The following is a 27,406-nucleotide window of genomic DNA, read 5'->3' on the forward strand; positions in this document are numbered from 1 at the left end:
GGAGAAATGGGGAATTATCACCGCCTCTGCACCTGCTCCACGGTGCTGATGCTGTTACACGGGCCCGCTGCTCCTGAGACCCGAGCAGCTCGTCGCACCCCAGGACCTGCTGGGAGCGCTGGGGCTGGGGCTGAGGATTTCGAGGCAAAGCAGGGGCAGCAGGCAAACACCTGGGAGGGAAAACAGCCCTCGTGCCTTAATGATAAGTTTGCCTGGCCGTATTTTTTCCTACGGTTGCGAAAGAGCGGTCGGCTACCCATTAATTTGCGTCGCTTTAATTCATATTTTGAATACCAGACGATGACTTCAACGCCACCGAGTTTAACCCCGTGTGCGTCCCGGCCCCCGCCAGGCGAGCCAGATTCGGGGCTTTTATGGTGATAGCAGCTGGCAAAGGAGATTTTGGTGTCACTCCCCAGCCTTTTCCAGCACGTTGCCTGGCTCTGAATATAGGGGATGGAGGGCTGCGGGGCAGGGGATGCACCGCCGGGTGCCACCCTATGGGTGCCACCCCCCTAGGGTGCCAGCCTCCATCCTGGAGGGTGCCGGTGCCAAACCCCAGCCCTGGCCGCTGTAATTCCTCCCTGCCAGGGTCCCTTCTCCCCCCAGCCCCTAAACCTTGCGGCTGCCGGCAGTGAAACCCGCTCAGCAGCTCCCTCCCTCCCTCCCTCTCCCCGCGCAGCGCGGTTCCTGCTGCCCCCCTGCGCCTCGCACCCTCCTTGCAGCCCCCCCTGGTTCCGCCGCAGGGAAGGGCTCACATCCCCCAAATCCTCGCCCGGAGAAGTTTGCAAACCCATAAACTCGGGTTTGGCAAGAGGGGGGGCTCCCAGGTACCGAGGAGGGACTCGCAGGGCACCTCCCCTGTGCGTTTTTTTTTTAATTTTATATATATTTTTGGAGCGGTCGGGGTGCTGGGGGTGGCCACTTCGCGGGTCCCTTCCACCTGAATTCTTCTACCCTGCCTCCTCGTGGGTCTAGGAGCTGGGGGGGGGGCAAAAAAATAAAAAATAAATAAAAAATCAGGGCCCCGTGCAGCAAAATCTCTACTCAAAAATTAAAAAAAAAAAAAAATTTGGAGTGGGTTTCAGCACCCTTGGAGAGGGAAGGGGGGGCTGAGGCTGGGAGCAGCTCATCGCAGGCTGCTGGGGGGGGCAAAGAGGGGGTGGTGGGGGGGTGGTGGGGGGGTGGTGGCGGGGTTAAGCCCCTCCCGTGGCCCTCCCCCTCCCGCCCCCTCCCGCCCCCTGCCCGCCCCTCCCGGCTCCGGGCAGCCCGGCAGAGCGGCGAGGCGGGCGCGCAGGGCGGCTGTGCGCTGGGCGCTGCGCTCCGCCATGCAGCCCCCGGGACCCCCCCGCCGCATCTTCATCATCCTCCTCCTCCTCCTCTTCCTCCTGCACCGCCGCTGGGCGCTGGCCGCCGCAGGTAAGTTGTTTTTTTTAGGCTATTTTTTGGGGTGAGGGGAAGTTTTTTGGGGAGGGCGCATCCCCTTGGTGGAGCGCGGAGGGCTGCGCCTGCCCCCCCCCTCCTTTTTTGGGGTGAAAAGGATGAGAAACGGGGGGCACCGAGCATCCCTTCCTCGGACCCCCCCTTGCACCCCAGGGCTGGGGAGCCCCGGGAAGGGCTCGGGGCTGCTCCTCTGTCGTCCCCCCCCCCCCCCCCCCCCCCCCCCCCCTTGCCTCTCGGTTTTCTGCTTTTGGTTTTACTGCGCCGTTTTATTTCTTTACTTTTTTCTTTCTTTTTTTTTTTCCCTTGCCGTCTGGGAAGAGCAAAACAAACCCATCCCTGTTTATAACACCGTGGGCTGTAATTTCCCAGCGGGTCAAATAAGTAATTACTCGGGCTGGATATTTTCATTTTTATATTTTTTTATTTTTTTTTTATCTGCGTTCTTCTAAAAACCCAGCTCTGGGTGGCCGGGCAGCTCGGCGATCTTTTTTTTTTCTTATTTATTTATTTATTTATTTTCCGCTATGGCTCTTCAAAGTTTCCTGTGCGGCGCCGAATCTTGTGATTGAGATGCTCTTAAAATCCTGCCCTTCCGTCGTAATCCCTGCCACGGACGAGAAAATAAACAGAAGCACGGCCCTCCCGCTGCCCGCTCACGTTGGGGCTCCCACCATCATCCAGTTCAGCCTCGTGCTGTAAAAATATATCGGAATTATTTACGCCCCCCCCTTTTCCCCACAAACGACACCTCAGACACCGCTCCGTCCTGCGGCAGCGGGTTTCTCCTCCGTGTCCAGATGCAGAAAGTCATCCCCTGGTGCTCGGATGTGGCACCCCGAAAAGTTAGAGGCTGGGGAGGCTGTAGCCATACGTGCGGGACCCTCCTGCCCTGGGCACGGTCGTAATCCTGGGGGAAACTTACAGGGAGAGCATCCCGCTGGCTCCTGGCTGCTCGCTGAAAGCGTCCCCTGCCAAGCTGCTTTTCTAGGAAAATGAGCCCAGCCTTCCTTTCTGAAGCCTAATTAAGGCGACGAGGAATTTTGGGGAGGGAGTTTAATCAGATTATTATTTATTATTTTTTTTTTTTTTTCTTTGTCCGCCCCCGCCGTGCAAAGATCCTACCCGGTTCTGCCTCTGGCATCTCCGGGGGCCTGGACGTGGCGGTGCAGGGCAATCCTCTCCCTTGCGGACAGGCCGAGGGGTTGGGGGGGCTCGGTGGCTGCTGGGGGCACGGGGGGGACATCAGCACCCCCCTGCCTGGCTCCTTGCTCTTGGCTTTTGCATGCCTGTGAGATGAGAGGGAGGGAAGGAGGAAGGAAAAACGAGTTGAGCCTGACCAGGGGGATGCGGGGAGCTTCCCGGCGTGCCCGTACGGGATCGCAGAAAGTTGGCTCTCCTTTCCCTTCAGCTGCTCTGTGCCTGCTGCAGAGCCTGGGTTAAAACACCCAGGACAACGGGGGTGCTGTGGGGTGCAGTAGGGATGTCTGCATGGTGGGCAGACCGCCCTCCTGCCCCTCTTCTGTCCCAAATATCTGGGGAGATTGGGGTCTGCTTGGGATCTCCTTGGGGTTCCAACACCTGGGGAGACGGGGAGCGGGGGATTGGTGACAGTGCTGGTCCTGTGACCACAGAATCGTCCCCACGGGTGGCAGGGGAGCAGCCTGGGACCTGTTGCTCTCCATCCTGATGTCCCAGGAGCTGGAGGACAGCCGTGTCCTTGAGCTCCTGCAGGTCCTGCGGGTGCCCGGTGCCGGCAGGAAGCGCAGGGCGGCGAGGTGCGGGCGGAAGGGCTCGATGGAGTCTGGAGGAGTTCATTACAGCAGGCATCAGGGCCATAAAGCCCCAGGTCCCTGCTGGGCCTTATTCACTTGTATTCCCCGGGATTTAGCAATGCTAATAAGAGGGGAAGTGTTCCCCTGTGCTGTGCTCCCACCCGCGTCTCGCTTTCCTCGCCCTTTTGGACAGAGGTGGCTGCTCCTGCTGGTGCCACCGGCTGCCCCGTGGCCTTTCGAGGCCCGTCGCCTCTGCTTTTTGGTGTGCCTCGCCGTGCCGAGCTGTAATTTGCTGTAATCGCTCGTATTGTGCAAGCCAGCCCTGCTTGTGAGTCAGCGCTCGGGGTGGGCCCTTGCACTAGGGGTGCTGGGGATGTGGGGCTGGTGCCGTGAAAATCCTGTCCCTGCTGGTACGAAGGGACCTCGAGAGATGCTGTGTGGGATGCTTCACCCCAAACCCAGAGCCCTTTCCCCTTGTGGCACTGCAGCAGGGGTGAATGGAGCCCTTTGGGGTGATGTGGCTCCTCGGATCCAGCTGGAAAAAACAAATCCTGACCCGCTGAGGGCTCGCATTAATGCACAGCTTTGGGGAAGAAAACCCCAAAAATCCACCTCGCTGTCCCCAGGCTTGTATGGCACTTGGCATTTTACAACTGAGGCTGTTTCGGAGCTGGGCTTGGCTTCTACTCGTGTGCTGGAGCCCCAGCCCGGGGGGCGATGCTGTCCCCGAGGGTTTTGTCCAAATTTTGGTCCTGTGCAGGGAGCCGGGGCCGTGGTAGGAGGCGAGTGAAGCATCCCGGCCGCGCCAGGATTATTTTTGAAGCCTCCTGGTTTTTCGGAGCCCTGACTCACGGCACAGGAATGCGCTGGGCTGGCAGCCCCGGACCTGCTCCTTGGGAGCGCGGCGGGGAAGCGCGAGCAGCCCTCTCCTCCTCCGAAACCGCCGGGCTGGGAGCAGCCGCGGCTTTGCTGAGCTTGGGCTTTTCGGGGGATTTTTGTCTCTGCTCTTTGTTTTGAGCTTAAAAAGGAAAAGAAAAAAAAAATCTGGGGAGTTGGGAGCGGGAGGTTGGCAAGGCACCATCGGGGTGCCCTTGGAGGGGAGGGAAGGGCAGCGTGAACCCCGACATCGACCACGAGTTGGGCTGGGAAAGGCAGCGTGAAGCACTGCTTGGGAAGCAGGGATTATTTAGCACGGGGCTTGCTCTGGCGTGTCCTGCACGCTGGCTTTCATCTCCTGCGAGTCCCTCCCCACTCTGAGGGACCCCCCTGCTCCGGGCTGGGTCTTCTCCAAGACCCTCTGGGTTTTGGGGTGCTGTTGCCTTGCCGCGGGGAGGAGGAATTAGCAGCTCCCCAAGCCTGCTGGGGAGGCTCGGAGGGGTGTGATGGAGAGCTGCACATTAGGGCTGCCTCCTCCAGCAGCCCCAAACAGAGCCCAAAATCTCGGGACCAGGATTTGTGTGGATTGGAATATTGATGGGGAGGCGGAGCAGGGCTCGCCCCAGCTGGATGGGGCTGGGATAATCCCCCTGGGATTTGAGAAGCAAATGTTTGGAGCCACTTTGCTTCCTTGTAGCTTGGAGAGGTGCTTTAGCTTCTGTTATGGAGCAAGAAAAAGGGATTGCCCCCATTTTCTGCCCCAGCATGGCTGGGAAGAAGGGGCTAGGTTGCCTGCCCTGCCTCCAAGCACGGGCTGTCCCCAGGCGTTACCAAACCCTCACCCAACCGGACACAAAGCTGGGTCCTGGCACCTCTCCTGCTTGCTGGTGGTCCTGCTGGTATGGCTCTGTGTGGGTCCCTCAGGTCACCTCACCTCCCCTTCTTGCCAAGCCTGAAGCCGAGCAATTGTTTTCCTTTGAAAGAGCGTGGAAAATCTCATTTTGGGGTATTAAATGTGTGTGGAGCGAGCTGCAGCAGTTTGGAGGAGAGGTGAGGACCTCTGGGTGTGGATGAGCTTCGTGGTCCTTTGGGAGCGATGCTGTGGGCAGCATCCTTGAGCTTTATGTTTGTTTGTTTTTTTTTATGGGTTTATGTTGTTTGAAAGAGTAAAAATCCCCTTTTGGATAGCTGGAGAAATGTAGTTGGCGTTGATGTTACTGAAGACAGGTGGAGGACCACTTGGGGATGCTTTTGCTCGCCGGAGGGGTGGATCCAGCACCCCTCGATGTAGCTGCGCCTGAGTAGGATTTGCTTTGCTAAAATGAGGACCAGAGGGGGTTCTGAGCGGGCAGGGATGGCTCGTGGAAGTCACGGCGCTGCTTCCCATCGAGCATCCCTCCCCATTAAAGTTTTATGGGGACTGACACGGTGACTTGTTAAACGATGCGAGGGAGATCAGCGAGCTCTTCTCCACCCTGCTGGCACCTGGGGAGGCGTCTGCGGCGCATTTCTCCTCCCTGGAAGCTGCCAGCCTGGAAATTATCCCCAGTGACCCCCTTGTCGCTGCCTGGCAGCCTGCAAATGCTCGTCCTGCAACCCGGGTGGGAGGAGGAGGAGATGTTGTAGGACAAGAACCGGGCTTCCCAGCCGGGCGGCTGGCGGGGGTGGATGTGGGCGGCGATGAAAGGGGTTGCGATGCCTCGGGTGGCGTGGGAGCTTTCCTTGGGCAGGAGCTTAGGGAGCCCAGGGGCTCCTCGGGACGGATTTAAAACAGGAGGAGGGACACACCTGGGGTGCATTGGGGTGGTGCTGTCTGCTCCTGGCCTCAGCGCAGAGGTTTGGGGTTGGGTCATCGCCGGTGCCGTGTCTGCACCCCACAGCAGACGAAGCCCTCCGAGTGCCTCTCCCCCATCCCACGTGCTTTATGCCAAAGAGTGACTTCTGCAGGCGTGTTCAAAGGGTGTAGGGCCTTCCCCTGCCCTCCCCGTCGGTGAGGGGCAGGATGTATTTTCGTGGTCACTCGGGAGCAAAATGGATCCAACCCAACGCCGCGCAGAAGCCACAAGCCCCTGTGGAGACTTCGCCGTCGCCCTTCTGTGTGCTGCCACCCCGTGCTTGTGCTGGAATGGTATTTGGAAGGTTTCTCCTTTTGGAACAAAGCAAGGAAAGCTTGAAAACCCTGCATTTTGCTGCGTGCCACCAGAAAACGTGGTGGTGTGGAGGGATGGCTGAGCACCAGAGGCTGTGAAACTCCCCGTTTTTTTCCACGTGTGCCTGTGCTGGGTGAATTTCTGCTGGTGAACGGACAGTCTGCGCTCTGCTGGGGAGAAGCAAGAAAGGCTTTTTTGTGTAGGCTTTGAATGCTAAAAGTACCGTGTTGTGATAGCCTCGGGATGCCAGCTTTGGGTTGAAGGCGTTTTTTAATCCCTTCCCTGGGTGTTGGGTGCTCCAGCTACCGTGTTGTAACCTGCAGAGAGCGACTTCAAAAATAACCGGGGCAGCGGCCGCAACGGGTCTGTGTAAAACGAGGTACGGAGGCACATATTTCAGGCCCTAAAATTTATACAACAACATAAAAACCTTGGCTCTGCCCAGAGCTGGAAAAGCGAGCTCCAAAAGCTGGCGATAGGGCTGGGTCGGTTTGCTCTGAGCAGTGACTAACAGGAGCCGAAGTTTTTAAAACAAACACTGGGATAAACTGGTTATGCAAAGCGGGGCGAAATGGGCAGGTTCCTTTGGAGTTTGCAGCAAAAACACCGAGGCTGGGGCGTGCTGGGGCCGGTCCTGCCGGGGCTGGAAAATCCCACGCGCCGGCTCCACAGCCGGGGTCCCGGCCGATCCGCACGGATGCGGGGCGCCAAGCGGTCGGGGACACAGCGTGCTGAGCTGTCAGCCCGGCTCTGTAATACCCTCTAAGTGAAATCCATCGGTGCTTGGCTCTGAGAAAGCGTCAGGCTTCCTGATCCTGTGCTGCAGGGGGAAAAAAAATTATATATATAGAAAAGGAGCAGCCTTTGGGCACGCGGCGATGCGCCCATCCAACGGGATCACTGCTCTTCCTGGCTTTCCCCTGCTCATACGAGGGGACAGGGCTCAAGGTCTGCATCTGGGTGGCTTTTTGGTGGCTTGGAGCCTCTCCTTGCCCCGCACACCCTCTCTGCCTTCCCCCTTCTCTCCCCAAAGGACACATCTTTGCCTGTCCACCTCTTTGGGCGCACGGCGCATCCCTCGTGGCCACACGAGGCAGGCACAGCGCGGGGCTCTCGCCGCAGCCTCTCCATCTTCAGAGAGGTATGCCTGCGATTTCCTCCCCGCGAGAGGAAGGGCTCGTTGCTTCCAGAGGGGGAAGGCTGCGGAAAGTAGAGGGGAGAGAATGCAAACCACATGTTTTCTGCCAGGCTCGAGTTGCAGGGCTGCAAACGGCAGGGGAACAAAAGGAGCCGGAGCCGCGCAGCTCGGTGGCCTTCCGCGGCCCGGTGGGATGCAGCGAGGCTGGAGGGAGAATTAAAAGAGTCAGAAGCTGCTCAGAGAGGAGCTGGGTCCCTGCCGGGGCTCTGCGGTGTCACTGCTGGCCCCTGTGTTCAGGGCTGGTCCCAAATCCTGAAGATCCCATAAATGAGTGGTGCCAATGATGGGAAGAAGCTTCTCCAAGTTGTCCTGGGCTCGTGGCTTCTGTGCGTTGATGAGAAGGCAAGAGAGGAAGGTTCAGGGTCCAGCTGCCTCCTCTCCATCTCTGGGATGTCTTGCCACCTTCTGGGGGCACAGCTGGGAGCTGCTGTGAAATCCTACAGGGAAAAAACCTCATTCCACCTCCTTCCAGGTCCCTCCTCTCCATATCTGCCCTGCCGAAGGAGCAGTGCAGGTTTGAGAGTTCTCTTCAGGCTTTGAAACAATTTCCCCATCCCCTTCTCTCCTCCACCAAAGAAAACTTCCCGTGACCTCATCCTCCCTTCCCTGAAGACAGTGAAGGTTTGTCTTGAAGGGAGCTTCAGTCTCAGGGGAGAAATTGCAACCCCAAATCCTCAGATGTGCTAAAAATATCAAGGTTTTGACCTGAATGTGGTAATTTCTACCATGCCTCTGTGCCAGAATGATGTTTCTCAGAGCCTCTGCGAGAGGGCTGGTGCTCCTTGGCAGACTGGCCCCAAAAAGGGGGAGAAGGAGCTGGAAATCCCCTCAAAATGCGCGCAGGGAGAGTGCTGGAAAAGCAAACTTGGTGTTGTTTTTGTGTCCGAACGGCCTCGTTCCAGCTGCGTAAGGGGTGGGCACGTGTAGAGATTCGCTTTTCCCTCCGCAGGGTGGAAAAAGTGATGCGCAGGCACTCGGAGAGTTGTTGGAGCTCGGTGGAGGTGCTTTGAGGAAGGATGTGAGACCCGGGGGGGGCAGCAGCCGAGCTGTTAGCTGGGAGGGATCTTCCCTTCCAAAACCTAGAGGCACGGAGACAATATCCGATCCCCCGAGCGGCTCGCCGGAGCTGTTTGCAACCTGTCAGCTTGGAAACCATCTGCTCCAGCCCGTGGGGACCCCGCTCCCCATGGGGTGAGGGAGGAGATGGAGGCGAGGCGCTGCCGATGCTGCAGCCCTCCCCAAAGGGACCCCGGGGCACCGCGGCCCGAGAGGAGCTGCCGTGCCCGAGAAAGTATTTATTTTTCTGTCTGGGTTATTTTCTGTTTGTTGGCTTTGGGGGGGAGGTTTCTGTTTTTAGCCTGGCTTCCTAAAAGAATCCAGATTGGGAGGGAAGAGCTGTCAGGGTGCTGGGAGGCATTAGCGCGGGGTGCTGGGAGGGGGGCTTTTGGGGAAGCAAAGCGTGTTTTCCTCCAGAATCGGGGTGCTTGTTCCGGATAAAGTGCACGCAGAGGGATGGCATTGCTTCCGAATTAAAAAAAAAAAATAATCTCCATAAAATCTGTTTTGAAGCTGCCCCTTGTGATGTTTCGTGGCTGAGGTCACTGCTGGCTGCGGGACGTTTTGGTCTCTGTCTCTGTGTCGGTGAGCTCACGTTACTAAGTTTTGCAGGGAAGGAGGGGAAAACCTCAATAATTTTGGACTGAACAGTAAACCAAAGCTATGAAGAAGCATTGGCGAAGAGAAAATGTGCGGGTTTGTTAGCGAGTCCTGGTCTGGAGCTGCTCTGCTCCCCGTTTTGGGGGGGAATTGTGTTCACACACGGGCGAAGTGGAGCAAGAAATGCAGAGCATTCGCCAAAAGGACATCGGTGAGAGCTGCTCCTCTCGTCAGAAAGAGGCATTAGGCATTATTTTCGGGGCAGTTTAAATTTCCTGAGTGCCTATTTAGAAAGCAAGGTGGTCAGCTCGCCGTACTGCAGGCTTTTGGAAGGGAGATCAGGTCCGAGGCAAGCAGGCTGCCTCCGGGAGCGAGCGAGACTGCGAGCAGGGCTTTAATTTCGCCGCGGTGGCACTGCTTGGAAGCTGCCCTTGCCACATGAAAGCAGCCCTGCGGTGCCCTGGTTGCTGCCGAAAGCAGCACAGGAGCCAGCGGAGGGATGATTACAGAGCAGCCCTTTCTTCCCGTGGCTACAAAAGAAGAAACAACAGGGACCTGGATGTGGTTGGATGTGACGCGATGCCCTTTTGGGGCTCCAACCGCACGCCGCACGGGGAGGCGGTGGCTTTGGGGACGGAGTGGTGACCCTTGCACTCGTGCAAAGAAATGTTGGGTGGGTTTTTTTTGGTTTTTTTTGAAGGAGGGATGAACCAGACCTGCAGGGTGTAGCAGCGTCCATCTGGAGGTATCCCCTGGTGGCAGCGACGCCCAGCCCCAGCCCTGCCCCGTCTCCGTTCTCTGCCCCCTCTGTGCCTTCTCCACCTTTTTTTTCCCTCCCCTGCTAACCCAGCGTGCAGTTAGGAATACCCTTCATGCGCTCAAGACTTATGGTTCAGCCTGGACGTGCTATCAGCCCGCTGCCTGATAAGTTTGCTGCCTCGAAGCCCTGGGGAAGCGCCTGCTCAGGGTCGCTGCAGTAGATTTACCTGCGGCTTCCCGGTGTGATTTTACTTACCCCTTAACCGAAAGGAATTACTTTTCATCGCTGCGAAGAAAAATGCATGTCCCAGAGCCAGTGCTGTCCGTAAAATCTCGCGCCGTCTCTCCCCGTTGCCATGAATTTGTAAGTCGCTGGCTGGGTTTGCAGCTAGGAAAAGAGTGAAGCTGGTGATCGGGGTGAGCTCAGAGCGAGCGGGGAGGGTGGCAGGGGAAGGAAGGAAGGTCTGGCTTGCTGATAGCCTGGGCTTGGCCACAGAGGTGGCTGGGAGTGATGGATGGGGGATGCGGAGCCACCGTCTCCCTGCGGGCTGGTCCCCGTCCTTTTTTGGGGTGCTGGGGGTCTCCACCACGGGTCACCACGCTGGCTGTGGCACTCCTGGAGCAGCCTTTACCCAAAATCGTAGCACAGGAGGGCAAACGCCTGCATGGTGCTGCCATCCTCGTGCCCTTACCGGGAGGGGGATGCAGGGCACCCGGCAGCTGTTGAGGCAGGAGGAGGCTCCGGGTGGCTTTGGACGCCGAGGAGCAGCCTCGTGTTCATCAATCAAAGTGCCTGCAGCTCCCCTTTCAAGCTGCAATAACCAGAGCTGAGAGTCAATCCATATCTATTTAAAGCACTTGGAGAAATAAAGATGCTAAATAAAAGCACGGCGGCCCTCTGCTCCCTTCCTGTGGCCAGGAGGGCTTCGGGGACCAGCACCGGCAGCATCCCCGTCCCGTGGGCACCTGCAGGAGGGTGGCAGCGCCGGGGGGACGCTCTGAAGGACACTTTCTTAGCATGTGCTTGCATTTTTGCCTTGGTGAGGGGGTGACGAGCCGGCTCTGCAAGCCCTCTGCCATGCTAATGGGGGCTGCAGGCTGGCTCCACCTCGGGTGGTTTCTCCCTTCCCAAAGACAAGCCAGGGAACACTTGTGGAAGGGCGAAATTAAAAAGCCCGGGGCGGTTTATTTTGAGGACAGCGTGTTTGCTTTCACGTCGTGCTGGAGGGAATTGCTCTGCTACTGTCAGCAAATAAATAAAATAAGAGCTTTGTTTTAAATGAGGCTTTCTTCTGCTGGTTAATTAGGCGAGCTGGTACCTGCAGTTGCGCTGCCACGGCACCGACTGCATCGTGCGTGTCGGAGGCATATGGCTGGTGTCGGCAGCTCCCAAACTTCATCAGCCCCTTATTAGTGATTTTAAATATCCCTTTAATGGTGTACAACTCCTGTGGGGGTTCGGTGGCACTGGCAGAGGGTTTTTGAGCTGGCTGTATGTGAGCACAGCTGGGCTGCCTGTGGATGCACGTACCTATGGCACGGGGTGCTGAGCGTGCTTGTGCCATGTGGTGCTTTCTTGTGAGCGTGGGGCAAGGCTGGTGAGCAATATTTGCTTACAGGAACAACCCCTCGTGGCTTTTTCGGGGTGTTGGAGCATCACGCCCTGGTCGTGGAGGGCAGGGGCAGAGCTGAGAGCATTGGGATTTAGCGGTCGCTCGTCTCCTGGTGCTGCTCCAGGTCTTGCTTTTGGTGCCTCACGTCTGCACCCGGAGCTCTCCTCGTGCCCACGTGGGGCTTGCGCCGGCTTGCACCGCTGCCTCCGCCGCCTCTGCCCTGGCGGGCGTGGGGGAAAACCCCTTTTGGGGTTGTTTTCTGCCTGTTTTTTCGGGTCTCCCCTTCCCGAGAGGGTGCAGCGAGTGGGGTCTGCAGGTGCCACTAGGCTGGGACGTGGAAGAGCGCTGGCACCGGGATGGCCACCGTGGGCTGAGCGGGGCTTCCCGCAGAATTGGGGCACAGCAGGCAGGAACCCGATGCCTTGGCTTGTCTTTTTCCTCCTCTCCTTCCCTCCCTGCTCCAAATTCCTGCCCGGCCTGCTGGGAGCACACAGCAGCCTGCGGGCAGCTCCGGCGCACGTCCCCGGGGCTGGGCAGAGGGGAGGATTTGGGGGGGCTCATAATTTTTCCCCCCTTCCATCCTGCCATAAAGGCTGCTCTGACCTCAGGGGGTCCCCAAGCCATTTGAGATCTTTGAGTATTTCGGGCTGCTCGTGGCACGGGCGCCTTGGCTCGATGGGAAAGCCAAGCAGGGCCATTTTCCCCAGATAATTACAGGGCCTTTGCGCAAGGCCGGGTGACGGGGAGCTTCCTCCGCCTGCAGCCACGCTGGGGCTGGGAACTGGGCTCCGTGCAACCCGCCGGTCACCCACCCCATCCCTTCCTCCCTCCTCTGGTCCCTGCACGTGTGCTTGTGCACCCAGCAGACAAGGCAGGGGGGGTCTTCTTGCCTCCCCCCTTTCTCCCGAAGCTGTTGCAGGGGCTGCCCCCATCCCGCATTCCTGGAGATAAGGATCCTGTCTGGCGCCGGGGTTTCAAATGCGCTCCCTGATTATCAGCAGGCGCCGGGCTAGAGCCCCAGGCAGCAGATAAAGAGGGGAGGGAAGAGGAGAGGAGGCTCCCTGCATCCCTGCCCCGCTGCTCCTGCACCCCAGGATGCCACTCACTGCCCCCAGCGCGCTGAGAAAATTGTTAGCCCTGCTTGAAAGTCTTTTTTTTTATATATATATAAATATATATATTTTTATTAGTATTTTCTCTCTCTTGCCGACTGGCTGTACCAGACCTTCCGGCTCTCGCAGCCCAGCCGCGAATGGGAGTGGGGAAGGTGAAGCTGTAATGAGAGGCAGCTGTGGGGCACGGCCCCACGCCCGGGGCTGCGGCACAAACCCTTGCTCTGTGTGCTGCCTTTGGCATCCCACCCCCGGCCAGGGCAGGGAAAGGAGGGTTTTCACTCGCCTCTTAGCTGAGGGCCCTCGCTGCCCTGGCTCATGGGGCTTAAAAAAGCAGAGAGCACCCAGGATGGCACCTTGGTGTGCCCTGGGCGTTTTGGTGTGCCCGTGCCCCACCAGTTTTTGGCGATGCATTTTGGAAGCCCTTGACCCACTGGCCGAGCCAGCAGCCAGACAAAATACAGAAAAAAAAACAACAAAACAACCAACCTCTTATCACCACCGTGTCCTGGCTGTGGCACCTCCGGGTGCCGTTAAAACCAGGGCTGTCTCCTCCACCAAGGAATCTGGAGGTGAAGGAGGGCGCTTATCTTGCTGGGGGGCAAGCTGCTGGCTGGAACGCGTCCCAAAGGCATTTTTCTGCAGCCCCAATGCTGAGTTCTGGGGACTTTTGCCCTCTTTCCCCCACCAAGCTTATAAATAAGAGCTCAGCCCCCCTGCTCCTGCCTTTACTCTCGGTGTTCCCAGCCTGGCTCTGCTGGGAAGTGCCTCCATCCCCTGGTCATCGAGCAGAGGAACGTGGTCCCTGCCCCAAAGCCAGCTTCTGACCACCTTTTTCCATGTAAATACCCCAAACTGAGTGGGGTCTCGCCTTCACCGGGATGCTCCCCAGCACGTGGGGCCTCTTGTTTTTCCCCTGTGATTTCCCTGAAGCTTCCTGCATGAATTTTTGATGCTTTTCCTTGGGGGGTGGGGGGTGAGCATTAGAAAGAAATGACCACTGTGGGGAAAAAAAAAATAAAAAAATAAAAAAAGAAGAGGTGTTTTTAGTGAGGAGAGAGAAAGAAGGAGGGGGGAAGAGGCTGAAATGTGATCGCTTTTTATGGCTTCCTGGAACTGCCTGGCTGGGGGCAGGTCGGGAGCAGATAGCCCCACGACGCTCTGCCTGCTTGCATCTTTCCCTTTCAGGTCGTAAATATAAAACCACGACTTGAAAAACAAAAAGCTCGTGAAGCTGTCAGCGGGCTCCCCCCGTGGAAGGTCATAAACGGGGCTCGGAGCAGCAGCTTTTTGCTCTCGTCCCAGCTGGGGGCCAGGCACCAGGACCCCCATGGCGCTGGGGGTCCCCTATCTGCGGCAGGGTGGGCGCAGGATCGGGGCATCAGGGCTTGGTGCTGCGCCACTTGGCTTCTCTCATCGAGCTTTGATGCCTCTGGTAGGTTGGTAAAAGCCATCCCCAGCTCTCAGCACCTTCAGGATCAATCCCTCGTGCTCAGACCTGGCACGTGTTGGGTTTTTTTTTTGGTTCCACCATGTGCTGGGAATGAAACTGCTCCCGCATTAACATCTAATTAGCGGCAGCCAAAAAAAAAAAAAACTGTGCCTGAAATAAGAGCAGAAAGAAAAGGGTGAGAAATTAAAGATGCAAAAGACCTGTTAGATCATCTGGCCCTTCCTCTGGGATTGTTTCTGCCCTGTTTTTGTCCAGTCTTGCTCAAAAGTCTCCAGGGCCATTACCGCTTCCCTCGGAGGTGCTTCCATTGTGCATTGAGGGACCAGGCGAAACCTTTAAAAATGTAAAAAGCTTCATACAATGGAGGTAGGAGAAACAGATTGAGTCATTGTATTGTTCTTTGTAATCAGCTTTGCCTTTCATTAATTTCCTCCCGCCCTGCTCCCTAAAGCCTGATTGAGGCTGGCACTCTCAAAGAGAAGCCGCACGTGTGCCCAGCTCCGAGGCGCTGGGGCTGACCGTGCAGCAATGCTGGGGGGAATTAATTGACTTTTCTAATTATTTACCCTTGAAACGGAGCCGTGGTGTCGCTCGTGTAGCTGCTGGTCCTATATGGCAGTGTGCGTGTCTGGGATGGGGAACGGGGCGGTGGGTGCTGGGTGCTGCGCAGCCGCTTTTGTGGTGTTGGTGCTGCCTGGTTGCGGAGCTGTTTGGTGTTTGGGGTGGGAAAGGGAAAGGAGAAAATAAAATAGCTCCAGCTTGGGGGTCCTGCGATGCTCAGAGCCCTGCCCAAGGGCATCCTTTGATGCTCAGGGTGTCCTCCAGTGCTCAAAGCCCTGTACCAGGGTGTCCCGCAGTGTTTGGTTTATCCTTTAAGTCTTGGTGATATTGTGATATTTTGGGTGTCCTGTGATGTTCAGGGTGTCCTGCAATGCTCAGAGTCCTGCACCAAGGCATCTTGCAATGCTCTCGACATCTGCAATGCCCAAAACCCCGCACCAGGGCATCCTGAAATGCCCAAAACCCCGCACCAGGGCATCCTGAAATGCCCAAAACCCTGCACCAGGGCATCCTGAAATGCCCAAAACCCAGCACCAGGGCACCATGCAAAGCTTGGGGCATCCTAAAATGCCCCAAACCCTGCACCAGGGCATCCTGAAATGCCCAAAACCCTGCACCAGGGCATTCTCCAAATCGCTCCCCAGGCGAGAGGAGCGGGGTGACGGGCCCAGCTTTCCCCCAGGGGCTCCCTTTCGGGGCAGGGGATGGCATTTGGGGTACCAGGGCTCCCTCAGAAGCGTGTGAGCAGGTAGACGGAGCCGTGCCGGGGCTCAGCCTGCGGGGCAGCCAGGCCCAGATGTTTCCCAGATGTTGCTCACTTCCTGGCTGGCTCCTCGGCGTTGGGCTTTTTATGTACTTGTTTGTTTTGGACTACAAACAAAATAAAAAGGGTTTTTATAACCCCGTTCCCAGGAGGCCGCGAGTTCAGGATGTAATCTGAAATCTATTCACTATTGTCTCGCTGCGTCTCCCTGCCCTCGGTGCCGTCCCCGGGCACGCACCGCTTTTGTTAAAACGCCTTTTTTCCCACATGACGTCTTTTCTCGATGGGCCGCCGGGCATTTTCCTTCGTGACCCCCCCTCCAGGGCTCAGGGGAGCTGTGGGAATATCCCTGGCTGGCTCGGGATGGAGGCAGGAGGAGGAAATCCCATGGTTTTTTGGTCCCGTTCCACTCCTCGTTGTGCGTTTTTCTGAGGATGGGAAACTCATCGCACTGGTGGTGCTCATCCCAGTGCCCCTTCGTGTGTTTGGGGAGGGATGGAGACTGAAAAAAAAGCTTGAAATGTACGGATTCAAGGTGTTTGGATCAGGTGAATGCAAGGGTTAAAAGAAAACAACAAAAAATGGGGTTAGGGATGGCGTTATGTAAGGGAATGCTGTCGGCTCGTGGTTAGGCGGTGGGACAGAAATTTTAAAAATCCCTAAAAAAAATCCTGTCGGTTCTGGGAAGTCGCCACCACTTCCACGGGCAGAAATAGTTGAGGATGAGCAGCTGAAGCCGTCCTCTCCTGGAAAGAAACTGGGGCAGAACCGGGTCCCCCTGGGGCTGGGGCATCCTCGGGAAAGGCAGCCTGGCGAAAACCCGCAGCGAGGTGTGCTCGCGGCTGGCAGCCTCCCCCTGACGTGCGTGCTTGGCTCTCGCTGCTCTCTTCTCACTTCCATTTTTATTTTTTCTCCCCCCCCCTGCACCCACCTGCGGGGTTAAGGCCCCTTTTCCTCTTTCCTTTCCCTCGCTCTTAATTGCCTGTTAAATAATTTAAATATTTAGGACCAAAGGGCTTCAATTATCCATTAATTTACATTAGTAATTTCTCTATCAGGCTGGATGGACGCGCTGGTAGCCTGATGGGCCCCCCGGGATGGGCAGGAGCCCTGCTGCAGTGCATTTTCCTGGAACAGGGGCCGCTCCTCCTCGCTTTTAAGGGCACAGGATGGAGCCCACAGCACCTGCAGGGCCCCATAGGTCCCAGGTTTTATAAGCTGGATATTCGCTCGCAGTGGGTTTGTGGACCCGCTGCTCCCGTAGCACTGCCTGCTATTTTATTTGATTTTTTTTTTTTGATTTATGGCTGCTGACAGCAAATCCCAGCCCGGTGGCATCGGGGGGGGGCGTGCTGGGGAACATGCTGCCCCCAGCTTTAAAGCAATTAGTGCAAATCACTCGTGGGAATGAAGGCACCGAGGGAACCAGGGCACAAGAGGATGGGACCCTTGGCACAGGAGGGGGACCCTTGGCACAAGAGAACAGGACCCATAGCACAAGAGGACGAGGCTGGGAGGCTTTTTTCCCCTTTCCATCAATTTTTTTTTGCTCCTTGGCATACATCAGCCTTCAGACCCTGTCTCCCTGAGGACTTTTTTGGGTCACCTTTGGAGGAGGCTGGTGGCGGAGGCTGCAGGAGCCCGGAGCCCCGGTTGCAACTTGGGGCAGGACAAAGGGAGGAAAGAGGAATTCAGCATGGGAGAAGAAAAGGTGGAAGGATTGCCAGGGCTGGCTTTGTGCGGCCAGCCTCCGTGGACAAATTGGGGAAGAAACAGTCAAAAGGTGGAAATTGATGGCGGTGAGAAAGGAAGGAGCAGGCTCCAGGGTCCTGTTGGCTTTAAGCACCCCCCTGCTTGGTTCCCAAACATCGTCAGGGTTTTTTGCTCTACTTTGTAAAGCCTTGGTGCGAAATAACTGGAGGTAACCTCCAGGAGGAGCAGAGCTGGAGGCTGGGAGCTGCTCCCCTACCTGCGCCTTGCTGCAGGGATTCAAGTGCAGCAGCCAGGGGATGGGGAAGCCTCGGCCCTGAGCGAGCCCTGCCGAGGGCTTTCTTCTGGACCAGGGGCAGGGCTGGCATGGAGGGGGAGAGCAGAGTCTTAATATTTCATATTCTGCATCAGGGATTATTTCTTTTTATTTTTTTTTCCCCTCCAATCTCTTTCTATCCCTGCTCTCTCCCTCCACCCATTTTTCCTTCTGTTTGTCCCAGCAAAACGAGAAGGGAAGAAAAGGGCAGAGAAAGGACAAAAGCAGAATATTTCCATCCTCCGTTAATGCTTTTTTTTTTTTTTTTTCTTGATCAGGGCAACAAATCTGAAAGATTAAGGGCAACTTTAAAGGCCATTTAATAAAGGGGTCTTAACCAGCTGCTCTTTGACATTGCTCCCCTATTTGAATTTCTAGTTAATTTGGGGCATTGAATGTGCTGGTTTTCTCCTTTTATTTTGCAGTAGGTTTTGCGTTTTTCAACCAACAGCCTCACGCCAAGGGAGCAGCCTTCAAGGAGGCTTTGGCTTCCCGGGGCTTTTGGGGAGCTGCTGGGGAGGAGAGGGCGGGTGCCAAAAAAAAAAAAAAGGCACAACCAAGCAAAGTGAGCTCCTTCTTCTCCCTTTGCACCGCTCCTCCAGCTGCCGAAACTCCTTGCTGTGCCTTGCTGGGCTGCTGCCATCCCTTCCCAGCTGGGAATTGGGATGCTCCAAGGGCAAAGCCCTGTGCCCTGTGCGTTCCCATGCTGGCCCCAGGAGGGTTTATATGGAGCTGGGGTGTCCCGTGGTGAATAACCAGGCTGGCAGCAGAGCATCCTTCTCCTCCTGGAGGAACACCTCCTGTCCTGGGTAGTTTCACAGTGCTGATTTTTTAAATAGCTTTGTTGTTTTTGTGGTTTTTTTTTCTCTGTTTTTTAGTGTTGTTTTTTTTTTGTTTTTTTTTTTTTGCATGCCCTAAGCAAACGCGTTTGCCTCCGCATTTGCATGTCGAGAAACCCCATTGCAAAACGCCCGCCTCCGAATTGCCAGGCTCCAGTTGGAGCGCCGGGGAATTTACATTTTTAAATATGGATGTAATTTGTGTGAACAGGAAATCGCTTCCTGCCTGCGGCCCGGCTTCTCTGGGAGCTGGCATTTGGAAGCAGCCTGGAGAGGGGAGAGGGGACCTGTTGCGTGCGCGCCCACCGCGGTCCTGCCGAGGAGAGCTTTCATCCTCCCCTTGATTCACCACCTCTCCGATTGATAATTCGTAATTCTCTGGACTTTCTGGCATCAGCTGGGGCAACAAGTCCCTCTTCATTCCCCGTTTTCCTTTCCCCTCTCTCTTTCCTTGCTGGAATTGTTATTCTTTGCACAACGGGCAGGCAGCACATGCCGTAGATGTGAATAACCAGCGTACGGCCACCTTATCTGCTGCTGGCTCTTTTCCTTCTCCGAGCCAGAGCAAACAAATAAAGCCCGTATAATTATGATATCCATTAAAAATAACGTGGTGGCTGGGTAAACAGAGCAGCCTGCACGAGGGGAGCGCGGCAATGGCATTAAAACAGCACAAAGCCAAGTGGCTGGGCCCTGGTGAGAGCCGGCGTAGATGAAATTTGGTGATAGTTTTCCAACATGACCCTGAAGGAAATGTGTGAAGTAGCACAAAAGACTCAAGCACGATAGGGTGTAACGGGGATTTGCTACGTAATTCCTCCTTTTTTCCTTCTCCTTGGGTATTTTTGGGGAGGCGCGAGGCATGGCAGGGAGCTGTCTCCTCTGAGCTCGCAGCGAGGGATGTTTTGGGCACAGCCCCATTATCGGCATCTGGGGATGGAGGTTTGGGGATTCCCGTGCCTCGGGACCCTTGCAGCAGGGCTGTGTTTGGGTCCGGATGCTGCAGCAGCATGGGGATGCTCTCATGGGATTTCCCCTGAAGGGGACCCTTTGCCAGAGCATGACCCATGAATTTTGAAAAAAAAAAAAAAAAAAAAAAAAAAAAGAAGTGATGATTTTTGGTTTTGGTTCGGTAAGGCTGTTGCATGCAAAGCAGGCCTGGTGCTGCCTGGCTCCTCTGTCCCACCCTTTTTCAGCCCAGACTTTGCTTTCTCTGCCTTTTCCCTCCCCTCCCTGCCTCCACATCCAGCCCTGTTTAATAAAGGTGCACAGCGCGGGTGTCCGTCTGCAGGCTTTTAATTTCGCTGGGAGAGGAATCTGCTTATTTTCTCCAAGGGTGTAATTAGGGCTGGCTGGGAGCACCCCCTCATTACTGCGCCCTCTGTAATTACAACATTTGCCTGCTGCGGGGAGCCGGCCGGTCTGGGGAGCTGCACCGAAACGCTGGGGGCAGAGCTGTCCCATGTCCTGTGTCCCCTGGCTGAAATAGAGGAGGGGAGGTGACAGGATGAAGCTGCCAAGCCCTGCTGCTCCGTGCCGGGTGTGTTGCCCCTGCTGGGTCCCCAGGGCTTGGATCTGCTGGTTTTGGGGGCAGCAAATGTCAGCCAAAAGGTCCTGAACTGAGCACCCTGCTCATGGGTTGGGTGCAATCAAGTCTTGGGATTTCACAGGTCTGGGAGGCGTGTTGGACTCCACAGGGATGTGGAAAAGAGGTTGGATACCCATGTTCCTCGTTTTTTCCCTTCCCAAACCCTCCTTACCCACATCCCCCCCTCGTGCGCCCCCAGCCTTGTATCCCACTGGGGTCCCCCGCTCCGATTTGGGCTCCGTCATGCAGTGGAGAGGTTAACGAGGTTAACGCGGGCTGCTGAGCTAACGAGCTCAGAGCTTTGCATCAGCACCTTGCAGGCGAGGGCTGGGAGGTCCTCGTGGGACGTGGTGGCAGCCCCGCTGCGCCCTCCCCGCCTCGCTTGCCTCCGCTCGCTGCGGTTTGCGTCAGCCCCTGGTGATGCCGGAGGGTTTTTGGCGTTGCCCTCGGGACAATGTGGTGAGTGGGATGTTCAGGGGGAGAGGGTGCTTCTTGGAGCTCAGCCGCTTTTTGCTGAGCCCAGAATTGTCCCAGGAGGGCTTTCTGCAATGGGAAGCCCTTGGGAATGGGCACTGCCCACCAGGTAGCCAGCCCGTGGCTCTGCATCTACCACCATCACCCCTCGAAACCTTTTGCTCTTCCTTCATTTAAGCCTCGGGACACCCCCATGAGCTGGGCACCCCTGTTTAGCTGGAGAAACACAACAAAAACCCAGGCTCCCAGCTCCGTGCTTAATCTTTGTGTGGTGTCCACACATGGGGAGGGACGCCAGGCCCCGGCGATGGGCACCGGGCTTTGCCACCGCTAATGCTCCTGTAATCTCCCAAATATTTGCAGGGATAACAACTGCAGGAGAGAGGATTTTAACGCTGTCCTGCGGAGGTTCTCCCAGCTCGGGGGAATTGCTTTCCGGCCTCTCCATCCCTCGTGCCATGCGTTTGGGGTGGCGGGAGGGGGTTGGTGCTGGCTCGGTGCCTCACCGTGTGAGGTGCCGCCGCGGTCGGCGATCTTCTCGCATCGAGGGCGCAGGCTGCCAACATCTGCACCTAACTCCCCCGGGAGCAGATGCTGCGGATCATCCGGCTCAAGCCCGCGGGATTAAAAAGTGTGATGAGGGAACGGGGAAGAGGAGGCTGGAGAGAAGTCCGTGCTTGTTCTCCCCTCCTCCCTTTTCCAGCTCGCCGCTCCTCCTCCGCTTGGCATCAGGGCTTAGTCCCTTCTCCTCCTCCTCCTCAAATCCCTCGGTGCTCCTGGGTGTGACCTGAGCGATGCAGAGCCCTGATACCCAGGCTGTCCCTGAGCATCCTACAGCAGCGTTTGCATCCCAGGATTTCTCAGGATGCGACAGGTGTCAAACAACTCGGGGAATCGCGAGCGCAGCACTTAGGGGCCGGCATGGCTTTGTCTCACTCCTCACCTCCCTGGCTATCCCCAGGGACACAGGGAGTCCTTGTGGGTGTCCATCGAGCCCTTACAAGCCCTTTAGGGCCCCTTTTCACAGCGGGGTCAGGGAGGCACGAGGACCCTTTTTACAGAAGCCTCACGACTTTTTATTGCCCCCCAGAAAGCCTCTGGATTGCCCAATGTGGCAGAAAATGCCAAGCGGCGCCCGGGGGTGCGTGTCACATCCTGTGGGCTTTTCTTCTCCTCACCCTGGCTTTTCTCTCCTTTCTCTGTGATTTTTCTCCCCTTTCTGGGCTGTTTTCACCCTGTTTTTTTTTGCCGAGAGGAGGTTTGCAGCAGTGGGTGCAGGATTTAGCAGAAAATCCTCCCTGTGATGAAGGTGCCGGTGGGTACCGCTTCCTGGAACCGCTTCAAGACGCCGTCCCTTTGGGAAATACCGTGTGGCTTGGGGAAAAAAGCACCCCTTTTTCACCACTAAAGCTCATATCGCCTCAAGTGCCTGTGTCCTCATCCTCTGAGTGCGCATGGTTCACGATTGTTTGCTGCAAAGCAGGTCCTGATGTGCTGTGTAACCTTTAGGAAACGGGTATGGTGCTCAAGTGGCGGCTCGAGCATGCCATGTAGCCGAGCCATGGGTCCTGAGCTATATAGGATGTTGGGATGGTGATAATCTGGGAATTCCGCCCCAAAACAGGGAGGTGGGAGACAAGCGGCCACCTCCTGTGGAGCGAAGGGGAGGCGGTAGGTGGGAACCCCCAAAAACCCAGGCAGGAGCACTGGGGGCTGCCGGGGGAGCCACCCTGGCACCGCAGTGGTGATTTTTGGAGGATGCTCTGTACACATCCCCAGCCACCAAGCCCTGGATCCGGCTCTGCAGGAGCGCAGCGTGACTGGGGAGAGGTTTTCACACAAGCCCTTGAGTTGAGTTTTGTTGGCTGCCTCTCGTGCCAGCCCTGTGGATTATCTCCTGCCTGCCCCCTGTGCCAGGAAATTTAGGTTTATGGCACCAGAACGGTTTACAAGGGAAAAAAAAAAGTGCAAAGACGGCTTGGCAGATGCAAAATTGAGTTGTAAATGGGGGAAAAAGAGGTGGTGGTTGCTGCTCTGATACAGTGCCTCCTCGATGCCCTGTGTCCCGTGCAAGTGGTGGGGTGCCGAGAAAATCACAGCCCGGCGAGCGAAATTGGGGAGGGAATGGCCGGAGAGGTGGGGAAGAGCCAGGGAGACAGGAATTAGCCCCGAGTTTAATTCATTGTTTCCAAAAGAGCAGTTAATGGATTATGACGAATGTCCTACTGCTCTCCCGTAGCGCTGCGTTAAATGGAAATGGAAAGTCAATTTTCCTAAATGGATTTTAAACGACTGACCTCGCGTGGGTTTGTTATTTTTTTTCCCCTCGCTCGCTGTTTTTTTTGCTGGGGAGGCAGCTTGGGCACCTCGGTTCCTTGGCACGTGCGGCTTCCTCCTCCTCCTCCTCCTCCTGCTGCCATCTCAGGCGGTTTCCTTCCCAGTCTCTCCGAGCCCCCTTGCCAAAGGGTGACGGAGGGAGTGGGCTCTTTTCTGCCGCGCCAGCTCTTGGAGGTGTTTCTGCAGGCTGCTGATGTTTGCTGCAGTGCCTGGCGCTGGCAAGCAGAGCTGCAGGAGAGGAGAGCAGGCTCCTTAATTCTTGGGGGTGTGAGGATCAGCCCCGCTGGGCAACCTACAAGCTTGCCTGGTGCCTGCAAGCAGCAGGTTAAGCAGTAACACCCCAATGTGTGTGCGCCCCTCTGCGTCCGTGTGGTTTTTATCAGGTTTTTATCAGGCTGCTGATGTTTGGGGTCAGCAGGGCACCCAAGCAAGATGCTCCCCACCTAGCAGAGATCTGCTTTCCCCTGGGGAAAAGCTCTGAGCATCCTCGGGGAGGTGCTGGGCTGGGCTGGGCCTGACTCCTCCATGCACTTGCCCCGCAGGGCTGGAGTACAGCGACGTGCTGCCCGACTCCTTCCCCTCGGCCCCGGCGGAGACGCTGCCCCACTTCTTGCTGGAGCCGCAGGATGCCTACATCGTGAAGAACAAGCCTGTGGAGCTCGTCTGCAGGGCCAACCCCGCCACCCAGATCTACTTCAAGTGCAACGGGGAGTGGGTCAACCAGAACGACCACGTCACCAAAGAGGACCTGGATGAGGTCACGGGTGAGCGCAAGCACCCCGCCACCCCTCCTGCCTGCTGCCCCCTCTTTTTCCAGCTTTTCCTGCCCTTTTCTTTCCTCTCGGGGCTCTCTGACCGGTGGGGCTGTGGGCCAGGAGCTGGGTAGGGGTTTGGGATCCATCCTGGGGCTGGAGGATGCCTCCTGCTCCTCCTCCTCCCATCCCCAGGGTCTCTCACCCCGAATGGCACCGCTCTTTTATGGGACTGTAACAGGCTGACTTGCTGTCCTTTGTCCTTACCCCAGAGACTTTCCCAATCTCCTTCCTCCTTCCCAGGTTTCTTTTTTCCACTGCACCTCCACGCCGGGGATTATTCTCCTCCAGCAGACCTCTTTGCCATTGGTTTTAGCATTCCCAGGGGGCTGCAGCCCCACAAAGTCACTTTAACACGTTTCCCACCTCCTTGGTCCACGCACAACTTTTTTCTCTTATCATCTGTGAGCCTTAAGAGAGGAGCTGGGCAGCAGCACGAGGATGATGGGGCTTATTAGGGCACGAGGGAAGCCTCTGCCTTGCAGCAGTACCTCTGGTGTTGGATGGTGAAGCACTGCTGGAGGGCAAAGCCGGTGCCTGGTGGTGACGGAGCCGCTCTCCGAGGGGCCGTTTATTTATAACATCTTCAAGGCAAAGCAGCAGGGGCTTAGGGGAAGAGCACTGAGGAGTAAAACATGCTGGAGAAACCAGCTTCAAGGGAACACGTGGGCAGTTTGGGGAGGAAAACACGTGTTCTTCGTCCAGCTTTCAAAGCTGCTGTTGCTGCTACCGGTGAAAAACCTGACAGCAACTTCAGTGCGGAGGTGATGCCGTGCGTGGAAAACACACGCAGGCTCGGGCACATGTGCCCAGCAGCCACCCTGAGGAAAGGAGCTGGAACCAGAGCAGTTTGCTGCTCTGAAAATCTGCATTTGCAGCATCTGCTGTCAGGAGGGAGAGCTGCTGACGAGCATGATGAGCACGGTTAGGTGTCCGCACCTTTTCGGCATCCTTGGTTAAAACCTTGGAAAAAGGGACCCTTAAAAAAAAAAAAAAAAAAAAAAAGGAATAACTTTTAAGATGATGTGTCTTGAACGAAGCACGCTCTGTAGGGCTCTGACTGCATCCGAAGCATTTCACGCGGAAGAAAGCAAAAATAGGCCAAGTCAGAGAGGATAACTCAGCTGGATGAGTAGGGACCGTTTGGAAAAGCAGCCGTGTTTGGATGCGTGTAAGCCATTTAAGTAGTGATTCATAAGCTCATCCTACAATTTTTGGGGTATGGCATCTTCACGTGCAGTGCTTACAGAGGCAGCAGAGCCCTGGCTGGATCCCTCTCTGCTTTTCCTGACCCTCTTGGCCGAGCCTTTCAGGCGAGACGAGAGGTTTTGGAGCATCTCTTTGGAGGTCTGGGTCTTTCTGAGAGCCCCGATTCTTCCAAGAGCACTTGGCCTGATACCTTTTTTTTTTTATCCTCTTAATAGTGGCAAAATAAGTGATATTTCCTCGGTGCACGTCTGTCAGGGAGGTGGCAGGGAGACAGTAATTGCTCCTCACAGCAAGCTAAGGAAATCACAGCCAGGGAGCGTGCGGCCACATCACGAGGGGTCGGCGCTTCACGGAAACCTCACCCTCCTCAGACGCCTTTCCAGAGCCCTGGGGAGCGCGTCCTGGGTGCCTCGGTCTCACCTCTGTCCCTCTGTCCCCTGGCAGGGCTGCTGGTGCGGGAGGTGCAGATCGAGGTGTCCCGGCAGCAGGTGGAGGAGCTCTTCGGCCTGGAGGACTACTGGTGCCAGTGCGTGGCCTGGAGCTCGGCGGGCACCACCAAGAGCCGCAGGGCCTACGTCCGCATCGCGTGTAAGTGCCCGCTGGGCATCGTCCCCACGGCCTGGTGAGAGGCTGTGGTGCCAGCTGGGTTAATGCTGCTTCCCCCAGCTCCTCCTGGTGCTTTCTCACGGGCAATAACCCGGCGCTTAGCACCTCGCGCCGTTTCCCTGAATCAGCGGCTCCGCGTCCCCGGAGTCCCCGCTGTCATCCGTCACTTCTCGAAGCCGCTGTCTGTGGGTGTCAGCCTGATGAAGGGCGAGTTAATCAGCCTGTTACCTGCCTCAATTGGCTCTCGGGGCAAATGAGACGGCAGAGCTATAGGGGAACGGGCAGGTTTCCCGAGTGGTAAACAGATTTCGCTGTTAGAGGGCTAATAACCCAGCGTGTTATCCAAAACGGGGGTGGCTGGTGAATCAGCTACGTTGCTGACGTCCCTGGAGGATTTAGTCTCAACAAGAAAAATGTTACCCAGCACGGGGCTGGCCACCAAAGGAAACCCTTTTGTCCCCGAGCTGGCCCCAGCTGAGCGTAGCTCAGATGAGATGAAGCAGTTTAAGACGCCTCCTGTATCTCCAGCATCCTGTAACAGGAGCTCCTTGAGTGTGGCACTCTCTGCCAAGCCATAAATCGGCCTCTTTCCCTAATGCTGCCCATGCAGTTCCTGCTAACAAGCTTGTCAGCTTCACGCCCTCCCAGTTCCTTCGTACCTGGTCATTTGGATCAAAGCCTTTTGTGTGGCACTGCCTAACATCCCGGTGCCACGTCCCGCTGGAAATATGATGAGTTAAATCCCTTAAAATGAGGCTTGCATCATGGGCTGGACGCACAGCGCGGCCTGTGTTTAGGGTGTGCTCACAGCAGGTGTGGGCAAGGCGTGGGATCACCGTGCTGGTGTCCCCTGGAAGGTGCAGGGGTGGGCAGCTCCCGAATTCGTGGTGCCCTGCACTGGCAGAAAGCCCATTTTTTGGGTGCTGGAGCGGAGGATTGCAGCACCACCTAGTGATGCAGGGGGGCTCCTGCTCCTCCCACAGCCCTGAAACCTGGGAAATTGCTTTGGTGCATGCATGGGAGCCCTGCGGTTGTGCAAATCTCACTGCCCCGCTCCAAAAAAAGTGCCCCAAAATGCACTTTGGGCAGCTGGCAATTTGGCCCCATCCTTCCAGGCTGCGTTTTGATGCAGAGAAATTTTCCTGTGTGTGCGCACCGATGCTCTCCTCCCTCTGAGGTTTTTGTGGGTGCCCTGTTTCTGCCATGTGCTGGTAATCGCTGGGTTTCCCTATCTCCTCCAGACCTACGGAAGAATTTCGACCAGGAGCCGCTGGGCAAGGAGGTGCCACTGGAGCACGAGGTGCTGCTGCAGTGCCGGCCCCCCGAGGGGGTGCCGCAGGCGGAGGTGAGCGCACAGCCTGGAGAAAAAAAAAAACATAAGGGAAGCCCCAAAAATGGAGAGATGTGGGGAGAGACGAGCCAGGTCCTTGCAGATGGATTGCAGCTGTGCTTTGAGACTGCCAGCTCTCGTTATTCAGCGGGGTTGTTTATTTGGGGTGGTGGGTCTGTTGTTCTGGCTTTGAACAGCGCACATAACCTCAGCACCCATTCTGCCCACCTCTCCCTCACCCCCCGGTGTGCTGGAAACCCATCAGAGGCCAGCTCTCCCGGAGAGGAGGAGCTGCCCAGTGGCTTCTCTGAGAAGCCACAGCCTTAGCCAACGCAGCAACGAAGATGAGGAGGTCTTTGGGACTGCTCCAGGGGGGGTTTGCTCTCCCCATCAGGCCCCCCAGTCTGCTGTTTGTCCTTGCTCGTGCCCACGCGGTGATGTTATCAGCTCACACCCACCCCAAACAGCCTCATTAAGCACAGCCCAGGAACTAATGGGCAGCCCTGCAGTTGAGTGCTGCACCCCGCATTGCCACCCATCGATGGAGCAACTCGCCCGGGGTCAGCCAGCCGTGGAAAGTCCGTGGAAGTGGCCGTGCAACACGAGCAAAGAGCTGCTGGGCTTGGCATGCTCTTCATGCCCACGCAGACCTCTTGTGCCCCGTTGGCACCAAGAGATTTCAGCGAGCATTGAAGCAGCTGGGTCGTGGCTTAATTTGGGGCCCTTTGCAGACCATCCTGGTGGGGGAGGCACGTGGGATGGGCATTTCCACTACACCTACGATGTGCTTTTCCTGGCCAAGTTCCTGCTCAGCTTAATCACCGTCCTC

At 56.6% G+C, this 27,406-nt stretch overlaps 1 protein-coding gene across 2 annotated transcripts in view; it reads left to right on the forward strand.

The window, feature by feature from the left end:
- Nucleotides 1-1,303: 1,303 nt before the first annotated feature.
- UNC5B (unc-5 netrin receptor B) overlaps nucleotides 1,304-27,406 on the forward strand; it is a 35,330-nt gene continuing 9,227 nt past the window's right edge. For both annotated transcript variants that reach the window (XM_082765464.1, XM_082765465.1), the window contains exons 1-4: nucleotides 1,304-1,419; nucleotides 23,163-23,384; nucleotides 25,086-25,229; nucleotides 26,489-26,592. In XM_082765464.1, the coding sequence (XP_082621590.1) occupies nucleotides 1,329-1,419; nucleotides 23,163-23,384; nucleotides 25,086-25,229; nucleotides 26,489-26,592 (561 nt within the window). In that variant the 5' untranslated portion in view covers nucleotides 1,304-1,328. The remainder of the gene's footprint in view (nucleotides 1,420-23,162; nucleotides 23,385-25,085; nucleotides 25,230-26,488; nucleotides 26,593-27,406) is intronic.

The sequence above is a fragment of the Aythya marila genome (genome assembly GCF_965140915.1).
Source record: "Aythya marila genome assembly, chromosome: 7".
NCBI classification, from domain to species: domain Eukaryota; kingdom Metazoa; phylum Chordata; class Aves; order Anseriformes; family Anatidae; genus Aythya; species Aythya marila.